Raw genomic sequence first — 24,239 nt, forward strand, 5'->3', positions numbered from 1 at the left:
GAATTCGGCTCCTTTAAACTTAAGTTACTGAGCCTGCAAAAATAAACAAATTAATAAAAAAAAAGTGAAATTTAAGTGGCTATCATAAGTACAGTACCGTAAAAACCGCAATTCTTGAAGATTAGTTTGAATTTTCAACAGGAATTGCTTATATCGATATTGCAGCGAAATTAAGAAAGATAGAAGTTGGGTGTCAAAGAACATATTGTAGAGTGGCTTGAGAGCTTTAATTTGATTGATACAAACAATAAAGTTTAATATGATTTTTTTGGATAAAATTTATAATTACACTTTTTTTTTCTATTATAGTGACTTTCAACATATTTCTGCTGAATCGTCACTTTTACTTCCACTTTTGGAAGAATGTCGGGAGTGAGAATTGAACTTGTGATCTCAGCGGATTTTAATAACATTTTGGAAGTAAAAAGTTTAAAATTTTAAAAGTAATTTTTAATATGTAATTTTACCTCCCACGCAAATTTAGATGTTCCGCTACTAAATCCTGTACTAAATTTTCTCGTCTTTCAAATGAAAGCAACAGAATTTACTAATGTAGCGTAGTTTTTAGTGTAGAGTCAGTTTGAGACAACAGAGTCCGAAACAAAATATTTTTTTTTTGACTCGATTATATACAGGATTTGATTGTATACAGTGAAAAGAAAGTGGAGACTGTATATAATCGAGTCCGCTCTGTATTAGGATGGTCCCACGCAGAAATATATTTTTTTTCTTAAATTTTGCTCAAACCATACAAATAAATCCAAATTTTAACCTCGATCCCATGTTTTTAATTGTTATTTGATTATGTTTGTATAAACAATATTCAAAAATTTAACCGTCGTTCGTTGTTGAAACAGAACGAAATTATTTACATTACATTACATTTACAATGGCACTAACGTTTTCCGAGTCAGCTAGTATAACTAATAAAATGCGATAAATGTTCCAGATCAACTATGTTTGTGGTAACAATATCGAACAGTACATATATTCCGTCATTAGCAGAAGCAACATTGAATTATTAAAATTTGAATGGAAATTAATACTCGATGATGTTTAAATACTTAGAAGACATAGTCCTAACCCTAACTTGACTATTTTTTATAAATCTCCTTGCATTTCTGTCAAAACTTTATCCATAAAATAAAATCATTATCATTATCATCATTACTAATTCTCGTTGCAGAGAATGTGTTATTCTTTTACACAGGACTCATATTAGAGCCTATTTTCTTATTTTTCGGTAGGGCTCATTTCTGTTTATAATTTTTATTTTAAAGAGTGTTTATTTCACTCGGAATTGCGTTTCGAGGTTGCCACATTTGCACAACCCGATTGGACTTGAGTCGAAATGATTATAGAATATAATATTGCGGTCGGTTCGGGTATTTCTGACTCGATCGGATTTCGGAATACGGATGAATATTTGATCAATGCACGGATTTTTTTGACTAATCAAAGCGTATTTTGTTGACTAACCAAACTGAAAATGTGTATATGAGATAATCCACACTTTTGCTATTCATCCGAATACATCCAGCAACGTGAGGGACCGAATACGTGTAATGTTGTAGAGAAAATCTTAAAAGACTTCATTTTTTGTTTGAACACACGTGGTGTCAATAGCAGAGGCTGTGTCGACGTTACTCATGATAGCGTCTCGCAAGTGAATGAATTCTTTCCTCACGACGCTTCTGCTGATTGTGTCGCAATCTCTACCGTTCACAAGTAGATTCAGACGACGAACGTTAGGAACGTTAGTATTATTGAAGAAGGAGATGGAAAGTGTCGTATGAACGAGGTGTGTGTCAACGATGAACTCCACATGATTGTTTCTTTTTCGAATCACAATTTCTCGAGTCGTTGTGCAGTCGCCTACCATGATTCCAGCAATGTTTTCTACAACATGCGCATTGGATCTACAAACGTGTCCTCCAGCCAATGTTTTATAAGAATTGATGATTGATTGTCACCTTGCAATTCGAGCATGTGTGATATGAAGAATTTCAATAATATATGTACTCTTTCAAAAAGGCTTCCAGCTCGCCGGCGTTGCACCTAGCCGAATTGACGTTACTGGTGTATGTGTGGATGAAAGTTCGATGAAGTGGACGTAGCGCCATCTGTCATTTATTAACGTAAATAAATTTGTGCTGTTTAAAAAACAACCGACGGTTAAAGTATTCGGATTACGTTTATGCAAAAAAATCGCTATTAAAAATAGGTAATGGGAGTGAAAACTGAGAGTTACATGCCAAATTTAAGAAAAAGAAAATATAAAAACCTTTAATCAGAAGAATATTTAGTTTTCTTCATAAATTTCTTTTCAAAATACTCATACTATAAATTTATGTATTACTAGGAGTGTCGAACTATCACCGAAACGATTATTGATCCCTAAAACCTGTATATGCTAAGTTAGATTCCATTTGTTTGATTAGTTCTCGATTTGCTCAGCAACCCCCCCCCCACTCTTTAGAGAGGGTAAAGGAGTGTCAAACCACCATAAAAACTTTAATTGCTCCCTAAAACTTTCTACTTCTTCTTGAATGGCGTTAACGATCCCTGTGGAACTTTTGTCGTCTCAACGTATGGATTAACTAGCGTCATTTATTAATACTTAGTTGAGATTTCTTAAGCCAAATACCACGCCTTGAATGTATTCCAAGGGGCAAGCTCTACAATACGCGTGACCACTATGCAAGTCGAAGGAAATTTCTCTGACGAAAAATCCCCCGGCCAGAACGGGAATCGAACCCGAACACCCGGCATGATAATGTGAGACGCTAACCACTTGGCCACGGATGCACCTCTCTAAAACCTTCGCATGCCAAATTTGGTTTCATTGGCTTGATTAATTCTCGAGTTATGCAGAAATTTGAGTTTTATTTGTATGGAAACCCTTAGAGAGGGGGGGAATGTTTTATCACCATAGGAACATTTATTGCACCCTAAACCTCCACATGCCTAATTTGGTTTCATTTGCTTGATTAATTCTCGAGAAATGCAGAAATTTGTGTTTCATTTGTATGGCAGCCCCGTATAGAGAGCGGGGTGGAATGTCTCAACACCATAGAATCATTTATTGCACCCTAAAACCTCCATATGACTAATTTGGTTTCATTTGCTTGATTTATTCTCGAGTAATGCAGGAATTTGTGTTTTATTTGTGTGGCAGCACCCCCCTTAGACAGGGAGATGGAGTGTCTATCCACAATAGAAACATTTATTGCACCTTAAAACCTCCATATACCTAATTTGGTTTCATTTGCTTGATCAATTCTTGACTAATGCAAAAATTTGTGTTTCATTTGTATGGCAGAATATATGATTTTTTTATTGTAATAGAATAGAATATTTCTTATCGATTTATGCAAATTTCTCTATGGCCGAGTTATAAGTGTCCAAAATCATAGTCCTATATTGAAAACATGTATAGCTCATTTCAACAATAGTGTGCCGATCAAGTTTGTTCAATTTTTCATGATGAAACATCATCCTGGACCATTTTGTTTCATTGGTTCTCCGAATAGAACATTTGTAGCCGTACGCTCCACGCTATTCAACTCAACGAAAATCGTCAAGAATCAGCTGTGTTCAGAGAATATAGATACTTTGCATGATATTATGCTGAAAGATTGTAAACTGACTTATCGTGAGATTGAGTCATTTATATGCATTAGTTCCACTTTAATATGTATGATATTGCAAAAACTCGTTTTCTTTCGTAGAAGTATATGTGCTTCAAAAAGTTTAAAAAGTTGATTTGAACGAATGCTAAATATATAGATTTTTTTGGAGAATATTTTCAAATACAGCAAAAGTTGTTCTATGGATGTAATTTTCACGCTTTATACATACATCGGAGACCACTCAAGCCGTGTTATATCGACCTTAACAAGTTTTAGCCAGAAGGTGTTGCATCTGGTTTGTTTGTGGGTGAGGAAGAGTTTTCCATTCCAATTGCGTTAATGTTTCCTGGGTGGATTTGTCCAGTCTGTGGTCGTGAGCCGAGCTGAGTATTATTTTTAAAATACTGCGCAGTGCAAGTATTCTGTGCGATGAAATATGCGTTTGTTGCTTTGTGCCGCTGATGTTGGGCCGGTTCTTTACATGTCACGTTGCATCGCACGATAGGTAAAAATCATTTTACTCTGTGATTTCTTTCGACGTCTAACCCTTCAACATGGGGGCTCATTCCAATGTTTCGGGTAGGAAATGGATAGATTCTGATTTACAATACACAAATTAATAGGAATATCCTGAAATGAGCCTAAAATTAACAGAACAAGTACTACTCCCAAGTACTTGTATAGCATTTGTATAATATACCCGGCAAACTTCGTCCCGCCCAAAATTTGTGTTTTGTTATCAATACTTTCAAACATCCACGTTTTCTTACTATGAGCAAGATTATGAGTTCAATCGCAGAACTGTTCATTGATTGATCTTCTAATTACTCCGTTGAATTTACCTTTTACTATAAAATTCCTAGTATTTCTAACAAAACTCACCATTATAATATCAAATTATTTTCAGACACAATTCTCGTTCAATATTTTTCAACCACTTGTAAATAACGTGTTTCTCCGTTACATGGAATAAATGTTTTATACAGAAAATATGATAGAATTAAGACACCTTAAATCGTTAAATTCCTTCCTCGAGTTCTGCTTTTATCAAACACATCCGGCGATCCTGTTTTTGGTATAGATAGAAGAAGATATAGGAGTGCGTTTCATCACATTAAAACCAGTTTCGAACCAAGATAAATTTCGCTAGCGTAAACATCGAATGGACTAACAGCCATTGTCACCATGTAATTGTAGAACATATGGGAATTTTCCGAATTTTCCTCTTTTTCCTTCAGAGTTTTCCGAAAATCTTCAATTGTCATGTTTGTTTGGAATAGGGAGGGGTGTCTTACCATTATAGAAACATTTCTCATACCCAAAAACCCTCACATCCCTCACATCAGAAAGGTAGGAGGAGTGTTGAACCACCTTAGAAATGTTTCTTGCTCCCTTCATTTCATTTGTATGGCAGACCACCAAACCCCCCCCCCCCCCCCCTTAGAGAGGGGGGAGGGGTCTCAAACTGTCACGAAAACCTTCTCCGGCCCCAAAAACCCCTACATACCAATTTTCATCTCGATCGGTTCAGTAGCTTCGGAGTCTATAAGAATCAGACAGATAGACATCACTCCATTTTATATATATATATATATATATATATATATATATATATATATATATATATATATATATATATATATATATATAGATATATAGATATATATAGATATGGTATGGCAGTTTAAGATAATATGAACGAGCGAAACAAGGTACACATTACAAATAAGCTCGCAGTAAAACTTTTCGCGTACTATGCCACATACATGGCCTAGACCGAGAAAGATATATATTTTCAGTTTATGTTCTCCTTTTCACTCTTAGAAAACACTTTCCAACTTCATTTTATAATGATGTGTAATATTATCACGCATTAATACCTAAGACAAGACCAGACAATAGGAGGGCGATTTCGGACCAGCTGCTGATTGTTTAATTTTAAAGGATGTCCAATAATATTTGAAAATATACTTCGACAAAATGTACTCATGGTATGTACTCTCACACCAGTTTTTATGATAGAGCATAACAGATAAATACATTAATACACAAAAATTTGGCTTTACATCGTCCAAATGTAACTATTCATAGAATATATGATACGAAAACATATGTTAGGGACGTAAAAAAATAGTCTTCAGAAACTTTATCTCATTTGCAAACTTGACATCTCGAGTGGTTCGGCATTCCTGTTGCTCGCACTGGGTCGAAGAGTAAGAATAAGAAGCCAGTTGTGTGGTCTTGTATTAGATTTGTACAACAGCACTAGTAGCTATATGAAGAGCGTGTTTGTGTGAAATAGCTTTGCATTCCAGCCGGTCTTGGTTCGATCTCCATTGACAACGTACAATTTTTTTTTACAATCCCAAAAGAAATGAAAAAAGAAATAGATGTCTGCTCCCATACATTGAAAAACTTTTTTTAAACTTTTAAAACAGCTTATTATTTGCGCATTTGACCATCCAGCACACGAAAAATCATTTCTGCCAAAGATGAAACGTTTTCTGCCAACGCTAGTTTTTACCTCTTATCTCATGCTAATCCATATCTTTCTAAAGTATCGAAATATTCGTTGCTGCTCGGGTTGCCTAAACATTGTATTCATTTCCAGCTGCTTCGATCTAGGTAAAACGATCAATTGGTCCACTAGAACGCTCAATTCTAAAGTAATTTTTGCTAACATACGACCTAACCGTATTTTCTAGTTCTCTGACTGCTCTACAATTTGTTCTTTAACACCGAACTTCTATATTTCTTAATTTGGCCGAATATCGATATAAACAATTCCTGGTGAAAATTCAAGCAAAATCTTCAAAAATCACGATCTCTACCCCACTGTACATATAATAGCCACTTAAATTTAACTTTAACGTTGAAAGGTTACATTTTATCTTGAAATAAGTCATATTTGAAATGTAAAAAAAAATTCTTTCAAACTGTATATAATCGAGTCCAAAATTGTATTTAATCGAATCACGTATAGTCTGTATATAATGGAGTCTGTATATAATCGAGTCCGACCTGTACTTCGGTGAAATGTAATACAGTGAAATAACAATAAATGGTATTCAAGTTTAATCACTGTTCACTTGGCTATCTATAGGCGCTTCACCTTTTCGAACGACACTCTCGAAGTTCTCGTGACGTCATCTGTTGTGAACAACAGAAAGAACTTTTTCTAGGTTCCAATATTTTGTCTCATATGTATGTAAATTGTTTAACGTTCTTTAAAGTTAATTAGGGTACCGTCATGATATTCTTTATCAATTAAAAAAATCTAAATCAATCATTATCAAATTTGTGTATCACGGAAGCAACAAAAGATAACATATTCTGCTTAGTGTGTGTTGTTCGAGAACAGTAAACGGGACAAATGGTTATCCATATTTGGTGAACATTGCTTCATATCATCGAGATCATCTGAACTTTAGCTTGTAGGGTTTCAGTTATTATAACATGTGGTCGGTGTTAAGTCAGACCGAACCATGTGACATTTTTATGATTTCGAGAAAAACGAACATAAGAACATATAGCTTATATAATACTTAACCAAATGTAATCAATAGCTCAAAATTTTCAATTTTGCGACTTGGTCCCCTCTGACTTAACACCGACCAACTGTTAATTGTTTGAGAAATATTCCGAAATTGTTCAGTCATAGTGAACCAACTCTTAAAAAATGCTTCATTTGGTTCAGTTAGAGTGAACCATGTACCTATAGGCAGCCAAATAACTGCCTTTTTGGTATGATACTTGAGGTTTTTTTTTTTACAACTATCATACGTCAAAGTATTGCCAGAGAGTAGCTAACATTTCTAAGAACAATATTGGACAAAAAAATTAAATGCTTTGAAAATTGCAGAGCATTAAACTTTATGTTCGTTTTTCTCGAAATCATAAAAATGTCACAGGGTCCGGTCTGACTTAACACCGACCAGTTGTGAGTCAAAGTGTGCCATTCTGCTATGAAAATTAGAGCGAGAAGGATTGTGAGTTTAGAATTGCATAAACATTTGTTTGCGTTCAGCATAATAGTCTCTGCCATCTGAATATGGTCGGCGTTAAGTCAGACAGGACAATGTGACATTTTTATGATTTCGAGAAAAACGAACATAAAGTTTGATGCTCTGCAATTTTCAAAGCATTTAATTTTTTTTTATCCAATATTGTTCTCAGAAATGTTAGCTACTCTCTGGCAATACTTTGACGTATGATAGTTGTAAAAAAACCTCAAGTATCATGCCCTCACACCGACCATGTTATCACTATAAAAACGCATCACCATTTCCAGATTCCAGAAAAATTCGAATAGTCCAACATATCACTGTGCCACCGAATGTGGTATTCCACACCCGAGATAATTTTGTATTTATGTTTGAATGTTTTGAGATAACGATAATAATATACAGAAGAGTATTGAATTGCATGATAGAATACTTCAACGTATGTAGTCTTTCAAAGTATTTCATATATAATGCATAATTTTGATGTATAATTTACGCACAACTAAAGTATTGTTTATCATTTTCTTATAGTTCTCAAAGTCCTTTATAGGAGTTTTGAAATATGTATTACGAAGCAATACATGAAAAGTTCAATTAGCACTGTTATGTGTTTCAAGAAATCGGCGCTGTGAAGGATCACCCTCATTTATGTTGCCCTTTTTTAAACCACAGTAAGGGTAGTTGCCGTTTCGACATCATCCCTAACTGTAGAGAAAGGTGATGTGAAATGGGGCTCAGGTTCTGCAGCAAAAGAGGGCAAACGTTCATGACGACAATATTATTTATGGTGTCCATAAAATTACAATGTCAACCACAAGTAGTTCTTTCTTAAAGACATTATATTTAGCATAAACACTTTTGTTTATGCTCTGAGGATTTTACGTTATTCAATTATTTACAAATTCGTGAAGTGATTTTGAAGCTTTCCTATGAGTATTGTATTTTGGTCAATACCAGTGGACGAGTAACAAATGATAAGAAGATAAATACGGAAAAGCATTTTGAAAGTAAAGAAAATAATTAAGTTAATGAGGAAATAAGATAACTCTAAATGCTATAAGATGTTTGTATTAACTATTTCTGTTAATCGGAGATTCTGAGAAAAAAAATTGACAGGAGTTGTATATGTTCTACTACTCGACGTCCTTTTTTTCACTGTGTGTTTCACTGTTTAATTTTCTATACGGTGTTGTGATCCTCATGACCGAGTGGTTAATGACGTTAGTTGTAGAAGCATAAATGGCCATGATTGCTTTTAGTTTAAATTCCGTTTGGTCGAGAGAAAACCAGATAGAACAACAGATAATAATTCTTTCTAACAGAGTAAGCAGAAATGGATAACGAAAAATATTAGGTTAGGTGTCCAACTATATGCGATAATACTTTCGCATAAGGACTAAGGACTGTGAATTTTTAAAAAATATTTGGAAGTAACAATAATCAAATACAACGGATTCTTCAAATTGTAATAAAGCCTGAAGTATTTTTTCTCGATACTATATTATATTAAATAAGATTCTGTGGTATTCGATTACTAATCCACAAACGGTATGAACAAAGGATTATTACGGTGGAAAGATAACTCGATCACTTTCAAGGGAAATTAATTCCGACCGCAAAGAGTTAATATGTTCCAAACATGTATGTTTAGTTTTTAAATATCATCTGCAATGTCAAACATTTCCATATTGCACAACCTCATTTATGGCGTATTAATACTAAGTGTGTATAGGCCGCTTTATTCTCTTGAGCCTAATAAAGTGAAGAGTGGAAAATTATTTTGGAATAAAACCTTCCGTAAATAAAAATACGATTTCTTTTTCGATACTATGAATCCTAATATAATTATAAATTTATCCCGTTAAACTGAAAAATAATTCAGGATCTTTGATTTTTTAAAATTTTGATGGATATCAACATATGTAATATGTTTTTATGCTTTGCCATACTATATATGAAACTATATCGGTGCATTTTGAAACGGTGCAAAAAATCGATAAAATGTTTACAAAAGCAAAAGGTGATATTTTTTTCGAAGCAGAATAACTCGAGTCAACATATCGTGATAAAAACCAACGCTGCATTCAAGAAAATGATATTAAACAATATGCAAATCGCGCTGTATACCATTATTCTTGTCAAATATATACGTTACTACGATTGTTCCTAGAAGCTATAAAATTTATTTTCAACTAGTACTATCCGCTAACACATACAAAATCAACAAAACATTCATATTTATATCTGATTGCTAGTACATATTATATTGCTAGGTATAGCGCACTCCATCCGCTTATGATGAAATAATGTGTTTTTTTCTAGGACTAAAAGTGAGCAATACAAGCTTACATGTATGACGTTTTTAATTCATCATTCTTTGTGCAACCTGTTATTTGAGTTCATTTTTCATGAGTATATCCCAGCCAACCCTGCGCGTTTTGCTTCTTTCTGATTCTACCTTTCCGTTAGTACTTAATAGTTTTTTTTCTGTGCTGCCCAAGGCCAGTACCAGTCAATCTTCGTGTTTCAGCGGTGAAATTAATGTAGGTAAAAAATGATGTTTGTAAGTGCGGCAGCTTTTAATATCCGCCTTCTCTGAGATGTTGAACTTTTCCAAACACATGCCTTTTTGCCATATTCTGCTTCGGCTGCTCCGTCTGCGGGGATACTCCATGGATATTTTACTTCATGTTCTTGCGTAAAATCACAAAATTCTCTTTTGTGATTTCAAATGAAGGATGGCAAAGAATAACCATGTATTACATTTTACCAAATTGTATTGCAAACCTTCAAAATTATGTATCAAGAATCAACTATTAGATTTTATGAAATCACCGTAGATACTTTTTATTGTTTTTATTACCTATTAACTATTGCGAAGAGAGTTTAATATTGTTCGCAATATATTCATAATGTTCTATTACGACAACTGGAAAAAAGGTTTTGTATTTTTGAAATCAATCAAAACGACATCATCTATTTTTAATGAAATATATAACTGCACTAACCAGAATGACATTCAATGAAAATGCTATTTTTTTATATAAATCTAATATTCTCAAATATGAGTTATATTCAATTGTCATGTGTGCACATTTCAATAAATTGTATCATATCTTGAACTATGATGGAGTGTTTATTCTCGATTAAAATGTCTTAATAATCGTTCAGTAGTCGTACGTAACCACTTTTCTAAATGAAACATATACAAGTAATAAAAATTATGTCACACAAATTTTATCATTCTAACATATCCATTGTTTTTTTTAAGAACTAATGCCATAACTAATTACCTTGTGTTTGACTTTTTCTGGCTGTTTTCTTTTCTTTCATCCATGGGTACTCTGGTACAGAGTCAACGTTTTCGGTTGATGTCATTTGATATCCTTGTGAAATTAATTTCGGACTCTCCGAATCTATATGCGTCAAAAATTCTGCCATTGATGGTTGAGAATTAATAAATCCACTTTCGGTTTGCATCCAGTAAGACGAGTCAGGATGAACTTGTGGTGTTAACTCTGCACTTGTCGATAGTTGAGTAGCACCTCTTGTTGATTTATCACATGTTAATGGTTTTCGATTAATATGAGTGACAGTTTGACTTAACGGGGAGCGCGATTGTGACGAAGTTGCTTCTGCTTCTACTAACACACTTCCTTGCAATGCCCCCAAATTGGGAGTTTCCGATTTCACTTGTGCTCCCATATGATCCACCGAACTACACACTTCCTGCATTTTAATTTTAATAATCGATTTGGAAGTGACAATACGTCTTATTATTCAGGCTTAATTTCTGGGCTTTCTCATGTACACATTATTATTTTCTTCTTCAGGAAATTAACTTTTTCACATTCATTGAGAAGCATCGTCGCAATTTTTGTATGACTTGTATTTGGATGAATGGTTTAAAAACACCTGGTATACATATAATTGTACACCACATTAATATTTCACTGCACGTATCTATTTTTCATCTACACATAGTATTTCTCACAATTCCATATTGTACGCTGAACTGTTTGCGATTGTTGCTGTTTTGTAAATCCATTATAAGCACAAATGTTTTCACTTAATATATCCATACATGCAAATACATCATTGAAGTGTATTATATATTGAATATCTCTTAGAATCAAACTTGCTGATTATCCAGTGACGCGACTGAACTGACCAACGTTACGGATGCTACTAACATGATGATAACATGTGTAAACTTACGAAACGATCGGCTAGTATGGACACCGTGTACGTTGTTTTTTAAATTCTTTCTCTCATAAAGAGGGCGGCAACGAATATTGTAAGCGATGCTTCAGAGCACTGTTGCTGTTGGTAGCACAACAAAAACACAAAACATTAAACAAACATTTCATTCATGCTTCGTAGATAAAGAACTGGTTTCAAGTCCTTGCGCACTGTTGTGGGAGGAGCTAGCAGCTAACAGAAAAGAGAACTCTGCAGGGGCAAGAGAGACAAAAAACTAAGAGTGTGAAAGAATGATGAAGCACGAAGACTAGGAATACCACTAGAGTCTCCCGAAGATACAAGACTGGGCTCGATCGGATCATATCATATTTCGCAAGATTAAGATTGCCGAAGAAGCGTTAAATTTTCATAAAGGACGTATTGATTTTAGCGAAACTATATGAAATAAGAATCGTATAAAATATTCCTTCGATAAAAATCTATTCCTATTTCGTTAATCGGAATTTAACGAATAAAAAATTGTGGCTGTATTGTTGCAATGTATGAGGGTCGAATGAAGATTTGCCGTTTGTTTCGTTTATTTGAAATATTTTTCGAACGGGTTGTAGGAGTTGACGTGGTAGAAAGATCCCGGAAACATTATGCAAAGAAAAAATACTAAGTGGATTTGAGGAAGTGAAGTTAACCCATTGTGATGCTGGATAAATTTCTTTTCTAATAGTATATTGTGTTCCATACATCATAAAACAATGCTGGGTAATAAGTATTAAAAATCTCTTAAACTGCTAGTATTTTTGCATGTATTTTTTACTTATTTCCACTCGAAAATTTATAGCTGAATAAAATATAAATAATATAAATAAAAATGAATCGTCGAATGTGTCGTTAAGTGCAAAACTCGAGAAAGGATCGTCGTTGAGCGGCCTTTTTTTATTATGTTTATACGGCGAAAACAAATGGTAAATATGGAAGGAAAATGGAAAAAGAAAAAATCAATGATTAATCAATTACCTACGTTCTATTATTGTGTATTCTTCTGTTATCGACTGACATATTAAACATAAAATTAAATAGATTTTGTTATCTTACGTCACTCACAGCGCAGAATAAGGGATATTTTGCCACCCATGAGAGGATAAAATATTGATAACGCAGTCACAATGTACGAAGACGAGCGATTTGTCATGCAAAACAAACGTAAAAAAATCAGTGTAATTCAATTTTTCGTTACATTCCTCTTGTTCAATGTCGTAGAGTGACCCCCTATATAGAAATCAAAGATGTAGTCCTACGTCAAAAGAACGATGTGAAAATTCTACAAAATACACCAATGCGAAAAGTTGTCTTTAAACAGCATACATATTAATGTTAATTATTGTGGTCTTCTCAGCCAAATGATTGCGTGTCTGCTTACTAAGTGAACGATCGTAAGTGATCAGGGCCCTTCGTTGATTCATCATTTAAATGGTCTTCTTATAGGCCAGAGGCAAAATACTTTAGTAGTTTAGAGCTTCTATAATTTGATAATTTAACATTGAGTGTATTTGATAAAGAATTAGTTGTTGAATTCGATTCAGAAGGGAAAAACAAAACATGTTGAATATTTCAAAGCTTTCCCTAATACCAATGACAATTCAAGAAATATTGAATATTAGGCACATGTATATGTATAAATATATTTATATGATAGCGTGGAAAATGAAAATAACATTGACCTGCTGAATAGCGTTTCTTGACACAAAAAATTTTTCTCGCATATCTATTGGTATGGCATCAGAATAAATCGAAAATTGATTTCTGTTTTCCAACAATACCGGCAAGTGTTTTAATGAGTGAAGTGCATGGAAGCGGCAGGTAGTACTTTAACATTACTTTTGTTAAAGAGGAACTTTATATTGGGCAATTCAAGTACCTAGCGTGATGTTTATCGCTTAGGTTTACTAGAATTAATCATATAATAATTGAATTTTTTTGTTAAATAAAATAGTTGAATGATGATTTAATAATTGTAAAATATTAGCAATACAGGTATCTCATGTTTCGATCTTCCTTTTTTATGAACGTCAATTTTTTTATTTTACTGGTTAGATATTTTTAGTTATATATATTTATAAATTTACTGTTGACCATGTGAGTAGTTATTTTGGTTATAATTTGGTTATTCTAGCCTATTGATATCCAGCAAAAATGGAAATTTCTGAAGAAATACGTTATGTTATGCATTTATTACTACAGAATAGGCGATTGCGCAGCTGAAACATGCAACAAAATTTATGAAGTCTTCGGCGTGGATCTTATAAGTGAGCACAGGATGCAGTAGTAGGTTATACGATTTCGTTCGGAAAACTTTGATTTTAAAGATCGATTTTGCTCTGATTGACTAGCCACTTAAAAAATCGCCCCCATTATATTGATGTTTTGCAACTAGTTGAGCTAGACCGACATGTAAGCTTTTAGGAGATATCCAAAGCACTGGGTATATACCATGTGACAGTTTAGAATCATTTGATAAAGGTGGGTACGCAAACAAATTCGATGTCTGGGTGCCAAAATAATTGAAACAAACGGACTTTATTAATCTAATTTCGATGACCAAAGGACTACTAAGACGAAACGAATCCTACCCATTTTTGTTGCAAATCATCACGACTATAGTAAATGAATAGAATACACGAATATCATTCGCAAAAAAATCCTGATTCGGTAGATTCAGACATGATAAAAGCAAAAAGAAACATTGAAGTCGCTTTTTGCTTTTTCCCGAACCGACTCGCATTCATTCCTACCGATTTCAGATGCACCAGTAGCTGACATTGCGTAGCGAAGGTTATTTATTACTATGAATTAGGGACACCTACTATATCGGAAATACTTCAATATGATGCAATTTCTGTACATGCATTTATTTCAAAGAAAGCACAATACAGTTTAAGAATACGATATTTATTTCTGGTGGAACTGCATCGCAATATAAAAGTACAGAAGAGTGATTTCCAAGACACGACCGAATTGTTGACGCAGAATTAGAAAACAAAAATAATTCTATTCGCTTGTTTATCTGGTTGGATGTCTTTCAGTAAGAGTGCCGAATCAGCAATCATGTCAAGTTTCAGACTGAGGTGTAAGTATAAAGTATCAAAAACGAGAGCGTTACGTTGGGGTCGCAAGGTTTTGAGCGTTAAAACCTCTTTGCTGGCTGAACGAATCATTTCATTCGGAAGATAAAATGTCTACGAACAATATGCTTATTGGCCCAAAAATCTATAAATATTGGCACCTATTTGAAAATCATGAAAAAACATCAATGTTCTGCGACTGATGCATGTAGTCAGCTGGGGGCAAAAGTGTTGTAAATATTATGATCTCCCTATTCAATCCCGTTTCTACTAATTTCTACTTCGATACTGCGTTGAACGGACGTACAAAGTTTTGACGTAGGATTACGTCTTTCGTGATCACATTGAGAATGCAAATTTAAAAACGGAAAATCGGTCAGATCATAATAATTGTCCAATTTAAATTGCTTATGTTAAACCATTTAGTGATGAATTTGCGAGATATTTACATTGATTAATTTTGGTACTCTAACTATGTACCGTGGCCTGCGATTTCAATGTTTTAGTGCTATGCTAGACAGCGAACAATTTATGTTAACGGTGAGAGTTGATTTGTTTGCCAACATGTGCTAGGTTGTCTCTGGAACGTATATTACTCATGGCGACAATGTAAGTTGCTACGATACTTTCGGGCGTGAACAATATCACATCAGTCGTGAGCTGTTTTTTTTCATATATCACTACCATTGCGAAGCCTGCTGTGCCAATTAGTCGCCTGTGAATCGCTCACTTGAAATGCAGCATATATGCGAGTGTACATAATATTTTTTGACATATTGGTTCGAAATTCTATTATTTACAACTTCATTACAATAACCGATCATGCATTATAAGTGTCAGTGTAAGTGTGCCACTATTTGGTAGCAATTCCGCTGGAGAGAGTTTCAAAGCTGAAATGAATTATTTAAATCTTCAAATGTTAAAATCAGTTACCACAAATGTGGGTTCGCGCTTCTTTCGAGAACGGATAGTCCGATTCGAGCTGTTCATTTTGTTGTATTATGAGCTATTAATAGTACTATCAGCTTCGTTTTCGTTTGTTTTGAAGCGGAAATTGCGAATTATTCATTTATTCTCCATATATATTTTTTATTATTTTTTCTTCACGGAACACTTGAGCCATCTCATCCAAGACCGCAGAAGGCAGGCAGCAGCACATCTTATTCCATCTGTTATCGTGATATTTCATCCAACGACTAATCACCATCCTTCTATCATCGCTCGATTGTACCAAGTGGAGTGAACAAACATTACCCAACAATCAAACTACCTTTTTCAGGGCCACGAAATTATTTTCATAATGTTTGCTAATGGAATTTTTAAAAACACATCCTAAATCAATATACAATGAATAGCCTAACGTAATCCTACGTCAACCTTGCGGTTCTAACTCCGATAGAACCCTCTCCTAGTTTTTATTATGAAATAGTTTCAACGTGAAAGGCTTTTCTTTGCGGCGATCGAATTTTAATGATCTGCATACCAATCGAATCGGAAATTCTCGTAGATTTGTTCGAGATGCTACATTTTTCCAGGCGTTTGTTCTCTGCGATTTCTGAATACTTACCTACCCCTGTCTATACCGAGCAAAATATTGTAGTGGCCAGGAACAATGAGATGCTCCGTAGCCATTACGGTTGCGCGTCAACTTATTACGCGAACGTTCGTGGGTACAATGTCAGGTCTCTCCATTTATAGATTTTCTTATAGGTATTTTTTAGGCTAGAAGCTTTTTTTCTTTTTAGGCTAGAAGCGAATGAATTTTTAGTTGAAACATCCGTAATAGAAAAAGTCAATCAAAAGGTCAAATTCTTGAATGGCGTTAACGTTCCTGTGGAACTTTTGCCGTCTCAACGTATGCATTAACTAGCGTCATTTTTTAATACGTAGTTGAGATTTCTTAAGCCAAATAACACGCAAGCTCTAGAATACGCGTGACCACAGTGCAAGTCGAAGTAAATTTTTTTGACGAAAAAATCCCCCGGCCAGAACGGGAATCGAACCCGAACACCCGGCATGATAATGTGAGACACTAACCACTCGGCCACGGGTGCACAAATTATCGCAGCTGTATATCAATATACATCTAGGCGCGCGTGAATCACTCGCCGGGAATGTGAATGCAGCGTTCGTTCTACAGACACTGTGGAGAGGAGAAATATAAGTTACCAGTTACCACAAATGTGGGTTATCATTGACATTTTGCGTGACACTTCTTAGATACTCTCCGTGATTGACCTGAACCTGCGAAATTGCACAAAGAGCAAACTGAATGACGCTTGGAGTAGCAAATAAATCTCATTGTGTAAGTTTCGATGATTCGAGCATTAAATAGTCAATAACGCAAGCCACGTCCTTACAGTCACCTGGGGAAGGGAAAGAATGTTAGTATGAGCGGTCGGAAGGAAACAAGCACTGTATTATTCGACGAAATGAAATTACGAAAATAATATTCATTAAAATCGAAAATACTGACTATAAAACAACACAAACTTAATGAATATTAAACCCAATTCAATTGTTATATTGATTTAAAAAAAGAAGAAAGTCCACTCTAACGTGAGGGGGAGGGGTGTAATGTTCAGGCTTGTTCATGGAGGAGTAGGGGGAGTCTGAATCGTGTTTTTTTGTCCACGTGGTATGTGAACAGCCCCTTGGGGATATTAGAGTAGACCCACCAGCTCAGTTTGTTCTCGTTCCCTTTTGCGCCGCTAATTAATCATGGTATTATGGTATCAGGCTGAACAAAATTTTACTGAAGAAAAATGCGTTTAGTTTGGTGATATTTTTTTATTTGAAAAATCACGGATGAGAAACCGGAAAGATAACGAAGAGAGGCGATCTTTTAGAGGGAGTACGACTCCCAAAACCTCGAGCGCCTGGTGTTTCTTGATGGCATACATCCCAATGTAATACGGAGACATAGGTTCTGAAAACAGCAGCTACACCCAAACTAGCGTTGGCTGAAAACATTTCATCTTTGGCAGAAATAATCCTTTTTCGTTTGCTCGAGCGTCAAATACGCAAAAAATGAGCTGTTTTAAAAGCTTAAAAAAAGGTTTGTATGTATGGGAGCAGACATCTCTTTCTGTTTTTTTTTTCATTTCATTTGGGATTGTGTCAAAAAAAGTCCATACGACGTCAATGGGGATCGAACCAAGGCCGGCTGGAATGCAAAGCTGTTCCACACGACCACGCTATCCGTATAGCTACTAGTGCTGTTGTATAAAGGCGTGATAATATTAAACCTTATTATAAAATGAAGTTGGAAGGTAAAAAGGAGAACATAAACTAAATGTATATATCTTTCTCGTTCTAGGCCGTGTATGTGGCAAAGTACGCGAAAAGTTTTATTGCGAGCTTACTTGCAATGTGTATATTGTTTCGCTTGCTCATATTATCGTATATTGTCATACCATATATATTATGCAAATGCTCTACAAGTATTTGGGAGTAGTACTTTTTCTACTATTTTTGGCTCATTTAATGTAATGAATCGAGATGCTAAAACATTTGCTAAAAATCAATTTTGGGTGTAATGATGGCAGCGTATTGAAAACAGAAACTGTCATACGACATAGGCTGATTGTTCGATACAACTTTATTAGATTTTCTGGCGTAGAACAAACGGGAAAAGAATTTGCAGAGATAGTTAATTGTATGTTGATTTTTTTATTTAGGTACCTAATATAGGCATTCGGAGTCATACCAGACCGGAGATCGGATTCATATCACCCCAAGATACATAAATGAAAAAGTGATCGTTTTACCCAAAAGCTGAAGCATTGCTTCCTAAAAAAGACGATCATCTCAGTTTTCTTTACAGAGAACTACATACTCAGCTCAGTGGTATGAGTATAAACAGATTCTTGTTTCCACTCATCCGAAACAATATTATGCTCCAGAAACTGATTAAATAAATTTAACAAGTGATGTTTTGCTACATTAGGGAGGAGTTTCAGCAAGTCGAATTTAACTTTATCCGATCCTGGATCGGAATTGCTATATACAAGGTGCGCAAGAGAGACATATACCATCGAAAACGCGAAATCAAGATCGCACCTATTTTGATGTTTATATCAAATCAATTTCACACAATGATTTTTACAGGTCAGAAAGAAAATCTATTTATTATGAAAATCTGTATAAATAAAAATGGAAGGACAAATGTGTTGGTAAGCAAAAAGCTCGAGAAAGACATCTATTTGAGCTGCCTTTATTTTGTTGTATTCGTCTCTGCCCGTAGGTGAATGTTATGTTATGGTTAACATGTTGAAATCTTTGAAAAGCTTCTAAAAATCGCTCTAAAATTTCGCTTTGAAAAGCGAAAGATCTAAAAAAAAATAATTCCCATATGATCTACAAGGACATCGTTGTTAGACCAGTTGAATTTCGCGTTTCGCTTAATTCCGCAAGCTTCGTGTTCCGTTGGTGTGAAACGAAAATAGCAGTAAATTCCCAGGAGGAACAACGCACTTTGAAGATGAACATTATGAGTGATATTTACTTTTCTGTATCAAACATGTATAATTTTGGGCGGGACGAATTTCACCGGGTCAGCTAGTGTTTAAATATAGACGAAGTTAACGAGTGGAAAATAATTATTCATAATCAATAACCTTGGATCAGGATAAACCTCCCTCGCTCTCATTCATTGGAAAGCGAATTAGGTGGTCTTCGACGAATATTGGAACCTAGGATGGGTTTCGTGTAAACCGTGCTGATGTTGTTCAAACGAGAAAGAAATGTATTATACCATCTGTCCTGATTTAGCATGACATGTCCTGATTTTGAAATTCCTTTGGGGCGTCCTGAATTATTTTTTCATATTCTAGCATTTGTTCTGATTTTAATAAGAGATTCAATTGCTACATATGTGATTCATAACGTTGGTAGCCAATAGCGCTATATGCATTTTGTCATTTTATTGAAATAGTTTGGATTCAACAAAGGACCATTACAGCTAAATCTGATCCGGAAAAGCATATCCAAAAATCGGTACATTGTAAGAATTTTCAATTGGAATCCACTTCCAAATTTATGCTGAATTATGTGGTGTAAAAATCACTCAGTAGATGGAGTTCTTGCGTTTCATACATCATAAAAGCTTCAAATCCATGGACTGTCTCGGCATACTCTTGTGCATGAAGTTTGTTGACTCGGAAACGACACGAGAGCCTCATGTACTCGTACAGAACAGAAGTCATCATCTTCAGAGTGTTTACTGCATGGATCATCCGACAAATATAGGGTTGGGGGAAAAAAGTGTCGTATGTCTGACCGAAATTTGACGCTTTATTTAACATACTTAAAATTATCCAATTTAAGTCAAATATGCGCCGTTTTGTTCGCAAACTTGTTGTCATTTAGAAGGCAACTTCATTATCCCCCTTGTAGTGTCCCTAGTTTCACTACTGGCTTGTAAGCCGCAATTGTATACATTATTTTCTTGCATACCAAAATGTTATAGCAAATATTATAAAATACCATGTACCACACCAATCCGCTCTCTTTCATCATCCCACCATCTTAGGGAATAGAAGCAATGTATCTTATAACTACCACATTTTAGTTATTCGAAATAAAATATTTACCAGTATGTGAAAAAGTGTGTAATTATTGAGTACCGTCACAACAGTTGAACTCGGCGACGAGGATCAGAAAGTGAGAATTTGGACTTTGTCACACCGTGGTGTAAAAGTAGTGCACATGGTCGGTGCACATAACCGCAATCAGACATAATGTCACAATTAGGAGAAAGTAGTGGCACGGTAGAAAAAGAAGATGGTGTTTGGTCAAATAGAGCCATTTGTGTTGAGAGAGAACATTGAAGAATATCTCAATCGTTTAGAGATGTTCTTTTTGGTGAACGATACTCCGGAAAAAAAGGTCCCGGTATTAATTACCGTCGCTGGGCCTAGTCTGTACACGGTCGCAGTCAGACTATGTGCCCCTGAGGACCCTCGTGCGAAATCGTATCAGCGATGGCTCAATCATGCAATTACAATGTATTTCTCGCGGACGCCGTACGTGACCAGTTTGTCGCTGGTATTAACGACCAAGGTTTGCGGAAAAAGCTACCCACCGAAGCTGACCTTACTTTCGAGAAGGCATGCTCGATCGCTAGGAGTTGGGAAGCAGCATTATGTCAAAACAAAGAAATGTCAAGTCAGTCGTCTTCGAAACTAGCAGCGATTCAAATAGAAGGGAAGGAGGAGCAAAGTAAGTCGTCTAGTCGTACATCTCTGAAGTCTGGCAGGCCATGTTATCGTTGCAGTCGCCAACATGACCCAGCAACGTGTCGAGCACGAAATTGGACGTGCTATTCCTGTGGAAAGCGAGGTCATGTCTCAAGCAACACATCGTTTCTCAGAGAAAAACAATCGTATAGCCGAAATGTCCGAAGCAGTGGAAGTTCTCCGTCAAAATCCCCTAAGTGTGGATAATGGGTCATATAGAAACAACGATTCAGTAGTAGTCAGCGAAAGGAAAGCAGTCTCATCAAGTAACGATAATTTGAAATCATTGAATAACTAAAGTTTGGAGATTTGAGTACCGTCACAACACCCCTTCATAAAATACCCCCTTCTTATTTGCAAAAAACTCATACAGCCAGTTTTCGCAAGCCTCTTTTGAAGCCAACTTAGTATCACCAAAAGCGTTTTTCGTGGACCGAAAGAGATGATAATCACTTGGAGGCAGATCCGGATTATACGGTGGGTGCAATAGGACATCCCATCCGAGCTCCCGTAGCTTCTGGCGGGTCATCAAAGATGTGTGAGGCCGAGCGTTGTCCTGGTGCTATTGATCATTTCTGGCCGCTTCTGGTCAAACGGTCAAGCTGCTCACAGTAGAGAACCGAGTTGAGGGTCTGGCCATAGTTGAGCAGCTCATAGTAGATGATTCCCTTCCAATCCCACCAAACACACAGCAAAACCCCTCCTGGCCGTCAATCCGGGCTTGGCGATGGTTTGGGCCAGCTCACCGCGCTTGGACCACGAGTTTTTTGGTTAAGGTTGTCGTACGTGATCCACTTTTCATCACCAGTCACCATCTTCTTCAAAAATGGGTCGAGTTCGTTCCGGTCAACGGTCAAGCTGCTAACAGTAGAGAACCGAGTTGAGGGTCTGGCCATAGTTGAGCAGCTCATAGTAGATGATTCCCTTCCAATCCCACCAAACACACAGCAAAACCCTCCTGGCCGTCAATCCGGGCTTGGCGATGGTTTGGGCCGGCTCACCGCGCTTGGACCACGAGTTTTTTGGTTAAGGTTGTCGTACGTGATCCACTTTTCATCACCAGTCACCATCTTCTTCAAAAATGGGTCGAGTTCGTTCCGTTTCAGCAGTGCATCGCAGGCGTTGATTCGGTCTAAAACGATTTTTTTGTGTCAACTCGTGTGGCACCCATATATCCAGCTTTTGACGTAGGATTACGTCTTTCGGGAACATATTGGGGTACAAATTGAAAATCGAAAATCGAGCACATCGTGAAAATTGTCCAATTTCAAACGCTTAATGCTCAGTCATTTCATGATGGATTGATGAAATTTTTGCGTCAGTCGATTTCGATACTCCACAACAATTTTTTATATTGAAGAAAATAATATATGTCATGAAACTAACTATCAAACAATTCAAAAATCTCAACCCCTATCCTAACGGAAATACCCACTTCTGATTGGTCGAAATTGACGATACATGAGGCGGGTCCCTAACAGAGACATCAAAACCAAGCTGCCTGGGGGAAACCGACATTGCCAATACATAAAAGTAGGGGGAGCTTTTGTTCCCACCGAAATGTGTTCCCTAACAGAGACATCAAAACCAAGGTGCCCAGAGGAAATCGGCATTGCTAAAAAATAAAAACCAAGGTGTGTTCCCGCTCGAGAACGGTTCGTTTGGTTTAAGCTGTCTGTTTTGTTGTGTTCATTTTCACCCAAGGAAAGTTTATACGGCGAGAAAAATTGGAATAGCGAAGAAATATTAGAAAACGTGTTTTCTCATATGCTCTACATATAGTATAATGTGTTGCTACAACTGATTTATGAAACACTAAATTGAAGAAATCACATATAAAAATTAGTGAAAGGTATTGGTACACGTAAGATGTGGAGGAGTAGTTTAATACACGAAATATGGGCTAGGAATTAACATACGACAATATCATCAGGAGTGCTATTTTAGACACTTCCATGTCAGAGTAGAGCCTCTGAAAACGACCACTAATATGGTTTATGAGATCATTCAAATATTTAAATATTACGTAACGCACTCAGAAAGGGAGAAGGGGATGCCTTGTAGAAACTTGTTTAGAAGTAAATCCAACTAAATCTAAACATTTCTATGCAAATGACCATTTGTTACATGTTATGTAGGGAAGATGGAGTCTAAAATAGTAAACAAATTGCGAAACGTTATATTTTAACGACCCCTAATTGCATAATTAACAAATTTGACATGTATCATGTCTGTGTGAAATTTCTGAGGAACGAATAATTCTTATTTTGTTAATTCAGCATCATAATTTCATATAGCAGTCACTGACATATAACATCCGGCATCTGCATCAATACTTAAAAAATAGCCGATTTTCACTGGTTGAAATTTGCCTCAGGATTGAAAAAACTATGGGGTGAGTTAAAATGCTCAAAGCTATACGGAAAAAGATTTTTCAGTTTAGTTTTCAGAACGACTACACTTGATTTTCCCTATTTGATTACCTGACGTGCGATTCTTGCGATATTTTTGGAAAAACAGTGTTTTCGGACCGATTGAGTCAACGCGCAAAAATATTGGTTTTTATTTCACGGAAAAACGAATAGTAAACGTAGGCGCGAATTGCGTTAAAGCATTCCAATATTCTGGTAGTGGATATCATAAGATGGGTTGGATGTTAATGTTTAATATATATATTTTTATCACGTCAATCAATCATTCCTAGTAAATGTTACGATTTCCGTTTTAACTTGCCCCGAATTTCAACTTGCCCCGGTGTACCTTATATTACTGATGAGAAAAATTGATAATTGTGTTCGGTATTGGTAATTATCCTATATTACATTAGTGAGTTTTTTTTCTTTAGTTCATCCATACATAACACAGGAAGCATCTCTTCTAGAAGGGCGGTTTTCATCATATCTCGTTCCACTTCGGTATCTTTTATCTGATACGCACCATCCAACGACTGTTTACCATTCTTCTGTCATCATCACTTGGTAAACACTGGTCGAGTGAACAAACAATACCTAACAACCAAACAAAACGGCTATTTTAAGATCCACC

The 24,239-nt window shown here is 35.7% G+C and overlaps 1 protein-coding gene across 1 annotated transcript in view; it reads right to left on the reverse strand.

Annotated features, from left to right (window-relative positions):
* The window catches only part of LOC129763102 (homeotic protein proboscipedia), a 36,283-nt gene extending 24,476 nt beyond the window's left edge, over positions 1-11,807 (reverse strand). Inside the window, exon 1 of the mRNA XM_055761872.1 lies at positions 10,930-11,807. Coding sequence (XP_055617847.1) covers positions 10,930-11,371 — 442 coding nt within the window. The 5' untranslated portion in view covers positions 11,372-11,807. The remainder of the gene's footprint in view (positions 1-10,929) is intronic.
* Between the last annotated feature and the right edge of the window lie 12,432 nt (positions 11,808-24,239).

Source organism: Toxorhynchites rutilus, chromosome 1 (genome assembly GCF_029784135.1).
Source record: "Toxorhynchites rutilus septentrionalis strain SRP chromosome 1, ASM2978413v1, whole genome shotgun sequence".
NCBI classification, from domain to species: Eukaryota; Metazoa; Arthropoda; class Insecta; order Diptera; family Culicidae; genus Toxorhynchites; species Toxorhynchites rutilus.